Source organism: Bacillus rossius, chromosome 18 (genome assembly GCF_032445375.1).
Source record: "Bacillus rossius redtenbacheri isolate Brsri chromosome 18, Brsri_v3, whole genome shotgun sequence".
Classification (NCBI taxonomy): Eukaryota; Metazoa; Arthropoda; class Insecta; order Phasmatodea; family Bacillidae; genus Bacillus; species Bacillus rossius.
In genome coordinates, this window is record NC_086345.1 from 22,968,261 (window position 1) to 22,984,479 (window position 16,219).

Sequence of the window (16,219 nt, forward strand, 5' to 3'; positions counted from 1 at the left end):
TTTTTTTTGACGTGATAACGTCTTATAAATCGATGAACGCCGGCTGCACGCACGAAAAAATGTCACGTTCCGCCTGAGCCGAGCGTGCAGGAACCGGCCAACCACCGTGCGAGAAAATCTTCTATAATATAAAACAGGTTAAGGCGGGCTTTTTTTAACAAATATTGTTCGTGATTATAATTAAACAAATTATTTAAATAATTTTTTTAAAAACTGTAAATAATATTTGAAAATTAATAAGTATGCAATTTTTCATCAATGTTTTCTTATGACGTTATCACGTAAAATTATCGTCCGTAAACCGACTTTACAGACAACCACTCTGTTTTTTTTTTTTTCGATGCTGGCCGCAAAGTGGTACCAGCGAGCGAAGAAACCTCGGATGTGTTCGGGAATGATCGCGGGTCAGTGAATCGTAAAGCTTCCCCCCCCCTCCCCAACATCGGTGGGCCGCGCGCGAAACGAACGCTTCCGAAGCGACAATGCGCGACGGCCGTTCAACAATGCGTGACGCCAACTCAACAATGCGTGACGCTAATTCAACAATGCGACACCCGGCTGGGGGTCTCCCCATTGACCTCGTCACGAGCCGCGTGTCACTGTCACATGTGACGTCAAACATTCGTCAGACTCCAACCCCCACGATCGCGTCCTTATTGCATATCACTCGAACCATCCATTAATTTTCCGAGATACATTAAAAAAACATGGTATTTAGGGCCTAATCAATTACAACCCTTACGTTGCTTTTTTTAAATATTTGTTTGTTCCAGAGTTTTTTAGAGAAAAATAAAAAAAGTGCAGTGGGTAATAATTTTCTTCAATCACCCAAATGTGTTGTAACATACAATTGTGCAAACTGTCACGTTCAATTTTTAATATGGATATATTTATTTTAATTTTAACTTTGATAGTTTTATTTTCAGAATGACACAAAACACACACATACATATATGCATGTATATGTACATATATATACATACACGCACACCCAAAACACAATTACACAAAAACACATTGTTGACAAAAGTATGAAATTTAAAATATACATGCAGTCTCAAAACGGATAAACACACATACATTCACAAAAGTCATAAAAACAGAGCATAATTTTTTTACTACCCTCCCAAAATTATGACAAGAAAACAAATATATTTTAGATTTTTACGACGTCAAAACAAATTTAAAATTTCTTTATGTATAGTATTCTTTCCAGTGAAAGATTTATGTTTGTAACAGTATGTATTAACATTTTTACACACCTATTTATCAAGATATTCTGTTTATTAATAATATTGAAAATATCATTTATTCTATGATTATAATATGTTATTTTTTAACCAATCTAAATTAATATAACGACACAGTCAAAATATGATGAAAACAAATAATGAGAAGCACTGCATCATTGGTAGAACGCCTAATCAAAAGAGAATTTATTAAAGATTTATATCAAAATGTAGCGTCGTCAAAAGGACTGTCGTGAGACTGAAATGTTTCATATATTTTCTAGTATTTTGATGTAATTTGAGTGTATTTGCTAGTTTATTGGAGTCAGTAGCTGTAATTAATTTTCAGAGAACAAAGCAATTTTTCTCTTTGCTTTTTCTGAGTAAATAGCAGCTCCGTATGCATTTAAATATCTCGTACACCCACTTCCGTTTTACTCTACACTTCCGTTCGCCCTTCGGCGCAAATGTTCTTTACGTACGTCATCTGACCCTAACAGTATAAAACTCTGCTATAATGTGTATCTTCGTGTTTATCATAAGCACTGTAACACTGATATTTATATGTTAGGATACTTCGTATACCCTAAGGTTTACACATCACACTGCAAAATGCCGTGTAGTATTTTCATTGCATACTTAAAAAAATTGTTCGGTATATGTTTCAATAGAATTGGTTTAAAAATTACACATACGTGAACTTGAATTTCCGTAATATTTATTTTTCCCACCGGCATATTTTTTGTAAACAGTTTTGCATTCTGATGTAATTCTGGTGCCAATACTTTAATGATGGATTTTTTTGTTAAAATAGTTTTATTGTGAGCTTCGTGAAAAAAAAAACACGGCTTCATGCTTTCTAAAAAGTAAAAAACAGGAATAATTTTGACCTTTTTCACACTCAAAAAAATCCAGATAAGTAGCATGTAAGTATTTAAAATAAATTTGAGTAAATATTTTTATAAAAAAAAATATTTTTCCACTCTTGATTTGATTACTGCGACAAATGGTGTATATATAATAAATACTATTATTTTGCAACCTTTTGTTTACTTAATATCTTTTAATAGTGATAAATCTCACGCACATTTTCGTACGCATTTTTTTTTAACAACCAGTCATGTAATAATATCATAAGTTTTAAATACGAAATAAACACAATTTTGTTTTATTGTAATGTGAGATTGGTTCCATTATTAATATAATGACAACATTTAACAATTACTTTAAATAACTATGTTCGGAACAGATTAAAAAATGACATGAATTCTTATTGCTCTTTAAATTATAATTTACAGTCGAAATTCATGGGGAAATTTTTTTTTAACGATGCATACATAAAACAATGCAGGTTAATGTGAGAGAATAGTAAAGACCTTATGAAAGATAAGTTCTCTGTTTTTCCCCTTTGGCGTTGCTGCCGAAAATGCCGGCAGATATTGGCAGTAAAGTTTTACGAGCAGCAATCTGAAGTTGCCGAATAGCTCTTATGGCATTTCCACTGGTAAAAAAAAAAAAGTCGCAGCTGCTTTAAACGTTCACCTACCCAAGCATCTAAAGCAGTAAAAAATTATAGCTCCAAAACAGGCCCCTCGTATTAATTACCATCTCCTTTTTATTGACATCAAGCATGGCGTCTTATTATTTTGATTTTTTTCGTTAAAACATAAAAAAAAACTTTTTTTATATTAATATTTTACGAGTTATACTGCACACAGCTTCGTTTTCATCATGAAATATTTTCCATCAGTACCGATCCTAACAAATATTTTGGTGCTGACGACAAAATAATATCTAATGCCTAAATTTCCTGTCACTAACTAATGGTTTTGCTGGGATTGCAAAACTATATGGTTACCAAAAAGAGATTTTTTTACAGTTAAAATTACACATAAGTTTTTTTTTTTTCGAGAAAAAAATCTGCTTATTTAAGCCTCTAATTGTACACGGGAACAATATTTTCTTCCGAAAAAGAGATATTCATTCAGCGAAGCTTAAGTCAGAATAATTTAATAATACGCTATTAGCACAGTGTAAATTCAAAATTTGGTAATTTTTATTTATATGCAGCTATATTCTTGTGCTTTGGACCAATTACCGATCATTATATGTCTTAATCTTTGACTTTGTCATGTTGGTCGTGGCATTGTGACTCCAGATAAACTGTTAAAATTACCATTCATACCAGACGACTATGTAGAAGGGCGGTCCGAAACCAAAATTTTGGAACAAGGGAAAATTTCTAAACTTAGGCACAGTGAAACTTGAATAAGCAGACCACACGCCTGAACACAAGTACTCTCTTCTCGAGTCAATATCAACAACTCTAACACCACACGTTCTGATTTAGTACAAGTGTTTGTGCATATGCCACTTCAGTTTTGCTCTGTTTGTCATGGAAAAAATAAAAATAATACAAAATTAGTAAATAAAAAAATTGGTTGTCTGTAAAGACGGTTTACGGACGATAGTTTAACGTGATAACGTCATAACAAAACATTGATGAAATGATTGCATACTTTTATGAATAAAATTGATTCATTTTTATTGAATTATCACTATTTTGTATGGATACAAAGAAGGAGTGAAATGAAATCTACATTTTAATGGATAAATTTACTTTTATTTGCATTCATTAATTCAAATATGTTTATTACTTTAACGAAGAGATTATTTTAACTATGACTTGTATACATGTTTGCTATTTAACTTCTTCCAATCTGTGTTATTCTATTATGGTTAGGACGATGATAGGAAAAGTAGGAAACGAATGTTTAATGTGCCTCGAAAAAGTCAAATCGATGGTTGTTTCAATCGAGTGGAAGAGAGATAGATGTGGCGCAAGCGTACAATGAGCGCAACGGGACACTTTTTCGTGCGTGCAGCCGGCGTTCATCGATTTATTAGACGTAGTCACGTCAAAAAAGTTGGCCGTAACGTAAAGTTTTTACCGAAACGGAACGGCATTTTTTGCAGACTGACGAAGTGCAAATTTACTGAACCGAAACGCTGTTGGGGAACTCTAGTCCTCAGCAGGGCTACAGATACGTGGTTGACGTTAAGGGGCCCGCCTCGTCAGGGGTATAGTATCTGTGTCAGGCGAGGCGGGATGATAAGCGCGACGCTCGCTGGTGCTTCTAGCGCGGTGTCTCCTCTGGACTGGCGCGCAGTCTTCTCGTCGTGCGTAGGAGCGGCGACCGTAACATTACATGGCGGAGAAATGAAGATAAAGGTGTAATGCAAGTTCCTTAAGTACTTTGAAGAATCTGTACTGGTTGTTTTACGCCTATAAATTACTCTGAAAACATGCCTTTTAGCCATTTTAACTGTTCTAAAAATACAGTATAAAAACTTAAGCCGAAATCGAAAGTACTTTTCGGCCCTGAGTGAACTCTTAAATGCTTTTCGTAAGCAGACCCCCAGTCAGATGTCTTGAGTAGTTTTGAAATCGCGTTGTTTTTCCTGAAGCTCTGCGCACCGCGTGTGTGCCCGGGTAGGCGGGGGCCTTAAGGCGCCTGCAGTGTCGAAGTGGGATGCCCTTACGTATAATTCTGATCCGTGGAGGCGCAACACAATCCGAAAAAAACGTGTTTCACGGCAAGCGACGCGTAACCCGAGTCTGAATCTTTTCGCGCGCGGAGCTCGGAAAAAGTTCCGAAAGTTAAGTCCTTTACAACGGCGCTCAAGGCGTTTCAGCACGAAGCAGCTGGCCCCATACGACTCTCTCTCTCTCTATCTCTATCTCTCTCTCTCTCTCTCTCTCTCTCTCTTTTCTCTCTCCCGTAACAGCTCACAGCTGTGTCGCGTTGTGACGTCACGTTACACCCGGGGTTTTCGCCACGCCTCCAGTGGAGTTCTGCGGGAACTTCTTGTGCTGTTCGAGTATAAAGGTCTTTAAACCAAAGTTCATTTCCTACCTAATTTCTAGAGACTGGAAAAAATTCGCGAGTTCAATGGCCTCCAGGATAGACTCCACAATCCTCTGCCTACTTGGGCAAACGGTGCCCGTTCATTGGGTACTGAATTATGAGGCGTCTCAAGTGGGTAACTTGTGGTTGGATACCTCTTTGTTTGATTGTTTCTAATTGGCCAAGAGTCCTACATACTAACAGTGAAACCAATAGCAGAAGCAGCACAACGTTAATAATTATTTGAATTTTAGTATATCTCGAAATGAACCCGCGAATTTTTTCCGGTCTCTACTAATCTCACGCAGCAACCAATTTCCATTTTACAATTTTCATTAATACATCTTTAAAAAAGCTACATAAAAAAATTAACAACTGGACCGCGCCCACCCGCGTGTCATCTTTCATGAATGGAACTTAATTTTTATTTTTCCTAGGTTGGCTTTACTATTTTTCATGCCAGATGAAAAAGTACTCTATGTTAATTTCTACATTTTGTCACGGGGATGCTAGCGACGAGTATGTGGGAAGGGGGGCGGTGCAGGTAGCGCCCGTCCATATACGGTAAGTTCCTATTAACATTGGATACTATATATATACCACTTTCCTAGAGCCCCCATCCGCGCGAAGGTTGAATAACTAGGACGCCGTTGATTCTGGCAACTTCGAGTGTTAGGTCGGGGAATCTGACGACTTGTCACTTAGAAGGGATACGATAACTTTCCAGTCGTGGGCTAAGTGACATATAACCAGGGAGGATGACCTGCGTGGGCAGAGGAGTAAGAGGGCGAGTGATTCCCCCTAGGCGAGCTATAGTGGGCGACGAGAGATGAGCTTCGTGTTTCAATAGACACTTTGCTATGGGTTTCAAAATATCTTAAAGTATTGTCTATGCCTTAAAATTGTACATGTATATATAAGTAATTGCTCGGCATACCTTGCAATGTCTCTTTCAATTATTTTGTTATTTGTTTAAAGAAGATACCTATATATAACATATATCTACCGCACTATCCAATCTCTCTTATTCCATACCACGTTTAATCTCTCTACATATATCCCTCACTATATCTCTATATATAATCTGTGTCTCTTTATACCTATATTCATATAACTCTCCACATTTCTCTATCTCACTGTCTCTATTTCATTATCCCTATAACTCTCTCTATCACTCTATCTCTATAAATCTATTTATACGTTTATATATCTCTCTCTTCGACTAGCCCACCACAACTATTATTCGGGCCATATAAATAATGAACCACTGTAGCTGGGCATTGTCAAGGTAATGAGAACGGATTTGTGTCCACATGAGAGCCATTGTACACCCTGTAATTTTTTTTTTGTAAATGGAACAGAAATATATAAGTAAAATTATGGATGTAAGTAAATTTGCATGTTTATATGAAAAACAACTGCATCACTACAAAACAGAGTGTTGACATTAATACTGGATTTTGGAATTCTTATCCGGACATTTTTACGCTTTGTGTTGTCCCAGTAACTCCAGTAGTTAAATAGTCCCTGGATAGCTTTCCAGTATTAAATGTGCTTATTAATAAGCACTGTAAAACCAAAAAATACGTCAAATTGTTGAGTATTTGATTATCTTCTCATTGAAATAGCTTGGCTTCTGGGTTGTAGCCGTGTCCTTGGCGAATTATTCACCGTCGTTTCGGTCGACGTTGCAGTCGCCATCATCAGGGAGCAGTTAGCACCTACCTGATGATGGCGACTGCAATGTCGACCGAAACGTCGGTGAATTATTCGCCAAGGAAACGGCTACAACCCAGAAACTCAGCTACTTCAGACGATGGCCGTGAAAGCCTGCGAAATATTATCTTCTCATTGGTAGAGACCTGAAAAATTCGCGGGTTCATTTAGTGCTATGCCATAATTCAAATAATTATACCTTATTGCTGCTTCTGCCATTGGTCCACTGTTAATATGGAGGACTGAGGGGCCAATTAGAGACCCTCACTGATAGAACTGTCGAAATCACAGACCACCCAGTCGAGACGACTCACAAGTCAGCAGCCAATGAACAGCTGGCACTTGCCCGAGTGTGTAGAGGATATTGGAGTCTATCCTGGAGGTCATTGAACCCGCTAATTTTTTCCGGTCTCTACTCATTGGTTGAAAAAAATAAATTATGCTTGAAAGAAATATCAGTTAAAATATAAAAAAAAAAGTTTGTGCCAAATTCACGTAAGAAATAAACAGTATTTTTTTGTGAATGTTAGGAGTGACCGCGGCCATGTTTGTTTTGTTGGCAGAACAACGTACTGCCGACGGGCGAGCAGTCGTACCAAGGCAACAGCCTGGCCGTGGAGCGCGCAAACCGCCACCACGCCGGAGTCTACTACTGCACCGCCTCCAACGGCGTTGGCAACCCTGTCACCAAGCAGGTCAACCTGCACGTGCTCTGTGAGTCCTGCCAACCTCGCAGTCGCAGATAACCCTACACTCCTCCAGCGGCTTTTAACTCCCCCGTCCACCAGCCGCTGTCGTCACGTTGGCAAAACATCTTGAAAATATTCAATTACCAACCTAAAAATACGGGAGGAAAAAGGTGGGGTTGTCTGTAAAGTCGGTTTACGGACGATAATTTTACGTGATAACGTCATTAGAAAACATTGATGAAAAACTGCATACTTTTTAATTTTCAAATATTATTTACAGTTTTTTTTTTTGCAAATTTAAATTAAATAATTTTTTTAAATATAATCACGAACAATTAGTTAAAAAGGCCGCCTTAACCTGTTTGATATTATAAAAGATTTTCTCGAACGGTGGTTGGCCGGTTATTAAACGCTCGGCTCAGGCGGAACGTGACAATTTTTCGTGCGTGCAGCCGGCGTTGATCGATTTATAAGACGTTATCACGTCAGAAACCTAACGAGTGTCTTGTGTACAATGCTACACCACTGGCATGACTTGCATGTATGAGTGCTGAGTCCACTAAGAAAACGTTATTGTCCGTTTTGCCTTAAGAGTCTTAGCAAATTCATTGCGTCGCTATTGTTAAGGAGCGATTCCTACGCAGCGTCTGACGTAGTGCGTCTGACGCAGCACGGCTGACGCATAGATAAAGCTTCCTAAATGCGTCAGACGCTCTCTGATCTTGGAGCTTAAAGGATTAATGAACGTGGTTTACTGATTGTTTTAATTAATGAATAAGTAGAGACTGGAAAAATTCGCGAGTTCAATGACCTCCAGTATAGATTCCACGATACTCTGCCTACTTTGGCAAACGGCGCCCGTTCATTGGGTACTAAATTATGAGGCGTCTCAAGTGGGTAACTTGTGGTTGGATACCTCTTTGATTGATTGTCTCTAATTGGCCAAGAGTCCTACATATTAACAGTGAACCATTAGCATAAGCAGCACAACGGTATAATTATTTGAATTTTAGCATGTCACGAAATGAACCCGCGAATTTTTCCGGTCTCTATGAATAATGTGAAGATAAAGAAAGTCTGCTGCAACTATGTGAGGGAAACGCTGAAACACATCTGATTTTCCAAATAAGGACTAACAAAAAAAATTTGAACGTTTAATTACTAGACACTTGTTAAAAGATGGCAAGGCGAACGATACAATTGGATTACACCCAAACACGATGAAAAAAATCTCTCTTATATTTGCAAGTACTGACAGTAAACAACAGTTTTTTTCTAATTAGTCGTCGTCATTCTCGATCTCATATAGTTTCGGAAATTTTCTTGGCTATATTAAATAAACTATTTTGATTATTTTTACCCTCCAGTCAGCCTTAAGACAGAACCGACTGATATTTCGTTTATTGTGTTTTTTTGTATTTAACCTATTTACATAAATATATTATTAAAGAAAAATAAGTGCATTTTTAATGAAATAAACAGATAACTAACACTTCCAACTGGAAAACTCTGACCAATATGAAGGAGTGACAGTTGTGAGTATGAAGATGGTTTTACTGTGAGAGATGCATTCACAGAATACTTAAACAGCCATGAAGGTCCAGGTACAAAACCCTGACAAGGTTATCACGTATCAAGTTTTCTGTATATTCGATTATATATTTTTCAAGGTTGAAAGAAAAATTATGCTTAATTGAAAGCAAAGTTCACAAAGCCAAAAGATAATCTTAATAGTATTAAGTTTCTAGTGAAATATAACAAGAAGGGGAGTAGTATACAAATGTATTTCCTGAAACAGGCTTCCAGGCTGTGGTGCTGTGTGTCCTTTCCGCCATCTTGGATTTTGACGTCACGGCGGCCATCTTGGTTGACCTTGACCTTGACCTTTGACCTTGACCTTGGATTTTATCCTCAAAACTTGCCAAATTTGGGCAAAAATTGCCCAAAATTCCTCAAAAATCGCCAAAATTCCCATTTCTGTGAAAAAAAATTCCACCAAAAATTCTCAAAAAATTCCACAAATTAAAAATTTCTCTTTTCGAGGGAAAAATTTCCCGTTTCGAGGGAAAAATTCCCGTTTTTAATCCTTAAAAATCCCAGCGACTAGAAATTCCTAAAAGCGGCTTAAAACTCCTAAGAGCTAGCCGCTCTAAGCCGTCGAGGTCATGACTTTGAAAACTAGGATTATGACCGCCATTTTGAAAGATGACGTCACCGTTGCAGTTGCATCTTGAAAATCCGCAATTTTTATGTTAGAAAATCGGGAAAAAAATTAAAAATCATTAAAAAAATTATTTGATCGAATTAAAAAAAATATTAAAAACCACTGTTGCAGTTATCTTTACGGTCGCCATCTTGGATTATATAAATGTTGCATATTTCGTTACACCCGCCATCTTGGTTGAGTACCATGTCATTCTTACACTTTACGTTACGACCACCATATTGGATCCTATTAATGTTGCAATTATCGTTATGGTCGACATCTTTAAATTTAGTCACCATCTTGAAATTTAGACGCCATCTTGGAAATCCGTAATTTTTATGTTAGAAAATCGGGAAAAATTCCAAAATTTATCAAAAAATTAATGTAATTGAATTCTGTTTGATTATATCGATGTACGTCCTTGGTTCGACACCGGTGAGGGCAAAAAATAAAAAAAAATCAGATCCTTCCTCTACAGAAGCCACCTACAGACTGACCTACCACCACCAATAACTAGGTATTTACCATCAGCTGGTATGACGTCATGTACGCCATCTTGTCTTTATCCGCTGGAGGGATCCATCTTGTTTTCTTCTGCTAGAGTGTGCTGGAGTCATGTTAGTATAATGTTCTGTTCACCATAACTTTGACCTTGACCTTGGCCTTTGACCTTGACCTTGAACTTTGACCTTGACCTTGAAATTTGACCTTGACCTTGATGTCCATCTCGGATCCGTCATTTTATGTTCAGTACATGTTACCAGGAGCTACCACATGCTAGTGGTCATTGCCACCATCATGTTTTCGTCTGCTGGAGGAATCCATATTGTGTGTACTCGTCTTACAATCATGATAATTTTTTAATAACATGCTACAGTGCAGTAATCATTTATTATTACTGAGGTGCCCGACATCTTGAAATTCGGCCGACATCTTGAAATCATGTAATTATTTAGTTAGAAATGCGGGAAAAATTCCAATAGTCTCCGAAAAAATCAATTATTAATTTACAAATTGAATCGATGGATCCCTGTCCACGGTTCGATTCTTGACCAGAGACAGTTGTAACTAATTATTAAATAAATGTTAGGATCTGTTTTCCATTACCTTTCGCGGAGTTAATTAATCATTCACTCTACGAAAAAAAAAAAAAAACTCAAGTCAATATACCGGACCAACGAATTAAATCAGTGCCGATTAGCCTATTATGAAAGTCTAATTTTTCAATAATCTGAATAACATATAAACCGTTCATGTACAAAGCCACACATATAGATCAATTGTCTTCAGTCCATGAGAACGAGTCATGTCATTATCAGACGTATAGGCTAGTCATTTCAGGACCACATGACCTTCGTAATCCATCGTGACATTTTTATACATTCTAAAGGACCAAGTGACCTTAAAAAATATTTTAGTAACACCAAGAGGTGATAAACTAGTATATATTCAATCACTACATTTTGTACTACGCGGAATCAACAAAAAAGGAAGCACCAACAACGAAAAGACAGCACCACCAACGAAAAGGGAGCACATTTGGAAGCTCCAACAAAGAAAAGGCAGCACCGCCAACGAAAAGGAAGCACATTTGGAAGCACCGACAAAGAAAAGACAGCACCGACAACGAAAAGGAAGCACATTTGGAAGCACTGACAACGAAAAGGCAGCACCGACAACGAAAAGGAAGCACATTTGGAAGCACTGACAACGAAAAGGTAGCACCGTCAACGAAAAGGAAGCACATTTGGAAGCACTGACAACGAAAAGGCAGCACCGACAACGAAAAGGAAGCACATTTGGAAGCACCAACAAAGAAAAGGCAGCACCGCCAACGAAAAGGAAGCACATTTGGAAGCACCGACAAAGAAAAGACAGCACCGACAACGAAAAGGAAGCACATTTGGAAGCACCGTCAACGAAAAGGCAGCACCGACAACGAAAAGGAAGCACATTTGGAAGCACTGACAACTAAAAGGCAGCACCGACAACGAAAAGGAAGCACATTTTGAAGCACTGACAACGAAAAGGCAGCACCGTCAACGAAAAGGAAGCACATTTGGAAGCAGTGTCAAAGAAGCACCATCCTCAGGGTAACTTTCATTATCGAGACAATGATCATCACAAGCTTGATCCGATTTATTTAATATATCACGTTGTTTCCATCGTTTTGGTCTCAGACCGCCATCACAGTCTTCGATCTTGCCTACTTTAGGTGCTTCAGTACAGTACTCAATCAGGTCAGCCTCAGATGTGCCACCACAATCTTCAATCATGCCAGCTTCAGATGATTCATCAAAGTCTTCGACCTTGTAAGCTTCAGGTGGTTCTTCATCTTTCACATTTTCATGGAGACGACTAGATATTGGAGTAAATATATTTTCATTTCTAATGTGGTTACAACTTCCTTCGCTTGTTTTAAATTATAAATTATTATCTTGCTCTAGATCAGTAATTTTAGCATTAGCTTTTTCGCCTTCGTTCCTCTTCCACGATGTTGTAGCCCAGTCTTCGTTATCTTTATTCATCTTAATTGTACAGGTCTTGTAATGTCTATCCAAGTAATATCTTCTACCAAAGGATTTCTGACACTGTCTGCAATGATATGGTTTTTGACAAGGACCCAAATTACACTTGCTTCTTTCATGTCGTTTAACATTCTTTCTCAAGGTAAACACCTTGCTACAGTATCTTCAGTGATGTCGTTTTGATACAGCAACTAATCCCGAATCAGGATTCATATTAGTTACTGAGACTAATGCCAGACGCAAACAAAGAGTTTTAAATTAGATATATTACTTAAATAGAATTTTTTAATTATTTCATCAGCGAGAATTAATTTATCTCATTCAAAGGTACTTGTTGCAAGTAGTTCTGCTTTTCAACAACAGATGTCGCCACATGTTACTTGCAGTTAAATAATATTTAGTTCTTTTATGCGGGATGCGGGATGCTCACTAACGATCGCAAAAGAAGGATGGCTTCGCTAGACACCAAGGAGAAGGAATTTCGTCTTGTACGTTAAAGCTTCACAGAAGTCTCATGATATATTATTTGACCGAGTAATGTTTTTTTTTTGTTTCCACCTGATAAAATCCTTCATGCACAGATGAACTTCTCATCTGTAACCAGAAGCACTCGGAGAATACCATCAGATGTCTAGTAAGGAATAATCAGAAGCACTAAGAGAAAACCATAAAAAGTATTGACAAGAATAATCGGGAGCACACGGAGAAAACCACCACAAATTTTCTTTGATATCATAAAATAACAAAAAAAAAATTAATAAAAAATTTAAAATAAAAAAAAATACAAAATTAAATACAAAAAATACATAATATTCTGGCTTGTACTAGAACTATATCTTTGCTCAACAATGAGAAGTTCACAAGCTAGCAGAATCTGTTTATGTATTTTTTGTATTTAATTTTGTATTTTTTTTTTTTAATTTTTTATTAATTTTTTTTTTGTTATTTTATGATATCAAAGAAAATTTGTTGTGGTTTTCTCCGTGTGCTCCCGATTATTCTTGTCAATACTTTTTATGGTTTTCTCTTAGTGCTTCTGATTATTCCTTACTAGACATCTGATGGTATTCTCCGAGTGCTTCTGGTTACAGATGAGAAGTTCATCTGTGCATGAAGGATTTTATCAGGTGGAAACAAAAAAAAAACATTACTCGGTCAAATAATATATCATGAGACTTCTGTGAAGCTTTAACGTACAAGACGAAATTCCTTCTCCTTGGTGTCTAGCGAAGCCATCCTTCTTTTGCGATCGTTAGTGAGCATCCCGCATCCCGCATAAAAGAACTAAATATTATTTAACTGCAAGTAACATGTGGCGACATCTGTTGTTGAAAAGCAGAACTACTTGCAACAAGTACCTTTGAATGAGATAAATTAATTCTCGCTGATGAAATAATTAAAAAATTCTATTTAAGTAATATATCTAATTTAAAACTCTTTGTTTGCGTCTGGCATTAGTCTCAGTAACTAATATGAATCCTGATTCGGGATTAGTTGCTGTATCAAAACGACATCACTGTAGATACTGTAGCAAGGTGTTTACCTTGAGAAAGAATGTTAAACGACATGAGAGAAGCAAGTGTAATTTGGGTCCTTGTCAAAAACCATATCATTGCAGACAGTGTCAGAAATCCTTTGGTAGAAGATATTACTTGGATAGACATTACAAGACCTGTACAATTAAGATGAATAAAGATAACGAAGACTGGCCTACAACATCGTGGAAGAGGAACGAAGGCGAAAAAGCTAATGCTAAAATTACTGATCTAGAGCAAGATAATAATTTATAATTAAAAACAAGCGAAGGAAGTTGTAACCACATTAGAAATGAAAATATATTTACTCCAATATCTAGTCGTCTCCATGAAAATGTGAAAGATGAAGAACCACCTGAAGCTTACAAGGTCGAAGACTTTGATGAATCATCTGAAGCTGGCATGATTGAAGATTGTGGTGGCACATCTGAGGCTGACCTGATTGAGTACTGTACTGAAGCACCTAAAGTAGGCAAGATCGAAGACTGTGATGGCGGTCTGAGACCAAAACGATGGAAACAACGTGATATATTAAATAAATCGGATCAAGCTTGTGATGATCATTGTCTCGATAATGAAAGTTACCCTGAGGATGGTGTTTCTTTGACGCTGCTTCCAAATGTGCTTCCTTTTCGTTGACGGTGCTGCCTTTTCGTTGTCAGTGCTTCAAAATGTGCTTCCTTTTCGTTGTCGGTGCTGCCTTTTCGTTGTCAGTGCTTCCAAATGTGCTTCCTTTTCGTTGTCAGTGCTGCCTTTTCTTTGTCGATGCTTCCAAATGTGCTTCCTTTTCGTTGGCGGTGCTGCCTTTTTCTTTGTCGGTGCTTCCAAATGTGCTTCCTTTTCATTGTCGGTGCTGCCTTTTCGTTGTCAGTGCTTCCAAATGTGCTTCCTTTTCGTTGTCGGTGCTGCCTTTTCGTTGTCAGTGCTTCCAAATGTGCTTCCTTTTCGTTGTCGGTGCTGCCTTTTCGTTGTCAGTGCTTCCAAATGTGCTTCCTTTTCGTTGTCGGTGCTGCCTTTTCGTTGACGGTGCTTCCAAATGTGCTTCCTTTTCGTTGTCAGTGCTGTCTTTTCTTTGTCGGTGCTTCCAAATGTGCTTCCTTTTCGTTGGCGATGCTGCCTTTTCTTTGTCGGTGCTTCCAAATGTGCTTCCTTTTCGTTGTCGGTGCTGCCTTTTCGTTGTCAGTGCTTCCAAATGTGCTTCCTTTTCGTTGTCGGTGCTGCCTTTTCGTTGTCAGTGCTTCCAAATGTGCTTCCTTTTCGTTGTCGGTGCTGCCTTTTCGTTGTCAGTGCTTCCAAATGTGCTTCCTTTTCGTTGTCGGTGCTGCCTTTTCGTTGACGGTGCTTCCAAATGTGCTTCCTTTTCGTTGTCAGTGCTGTCTTTTCTTTGTCGGTGCTTCCAAATGTGCTTCCTTTTCGTTGGCGGTGCTGCCTTTTCTTTGTCGGTGCTTCCAAATGTGTTTCCTTTTCGTTGTCGGTGCTGCCTTTTCGTTGTCAGTGCTTCCAAATGTGCTTCGTTTTCGTTGTCGGTGCTGCCTTTTCGTTGTCAGTGCTTCCAAATGTGCTTCCTTTTCGTTGTCGGTGCTGCCTTTTCGTTGACGGTGCTTCCAAATGTGCTTCCTTTTCGTTGTCGGTGCTGTCTTTTCTTTGTCGGTGCTTCCAAATGTGCTTCCTTTTCGTTGGCGGTGCTGCCTTTTCTTTGTTGGTGCTTCCAAATGTGCTTCCTTTTCGTTGTCGGTGCTGCCTTTTCGTTGTCAGTGCTTCCAAATGTGCTTCCTTTTCGTTGACGGTGCTACCTTTTCGTTGTCAGTGCTTCCAAATGTGCTTCCTTTTCGTTGTCGGTGCTGCCTTTTCGTTGTCAGTGCTTCCAAATGTGCTTCTTTTTCGTTGTCGGTGCTGTCTTTTCTTTGTCGGTGCTTCCAAATGTGCTTCCTTTTCGTTGGCGGTGCTGCCTTTTCTTTGTTGGAGCTTCCAAATGTGCTTCCTTTTCGTTGGTGGTGCTGTCTTTTCGTTGTTGGTGCTTCCTTTTTTGTTGATTCCGCGTAGTACAAAATGTAGTGATTGAATATATACTAGTTTATCACCTCTTGGTGTTACTAAAATATTTTTTAAGGTCACTTGGTCCTTTAGAATGTATAAAAATGTCACGATGGATTACGAAGGTCATGTGGTCCTGAAATGACTAGCCTATACGTCTGATAATGACATGACTCGTTCTCATGGACTGAAGACAATTGATCTATATGTGTGGCTTTGTACATGAACGGTTTATATGTTATTCAGATTATTGAAAAATTAGACTTTCATAATAGGCTAATCGGCACTGATTTAATTCGTTGGTCTGGTATATTGACTTGAGTTTTTTTTTTTTTTTCGTAGAGTGAATGATTAATTAACTCCGCGAAAGGTAA

The 16,219-nt window shown here is 38.0% G+C and overlaps 1 protein-coding gene across 1 annotated transcript in view; it reads left to right on the forward strand.

Moving 5' to 3' along the window:
• LOC134541063 (neuronal growth regulator 1-like) overlaps positions 1–16,219 on the forward strand; it is a 381,016-nt gene that overhangs the window by 283,116 nt on the left and 81,681 nt on the right. The window contains exon 5 of the mRNA XM_063384206.1: positions 7,417–7,567. Coding sequence (XP_063240276.1) covers positions 7,417–7,567 — 151 coding nt within the window. The remainder of the gene's footprint in view (positions 1–7,416; positions 7,568–16,219) is intronic.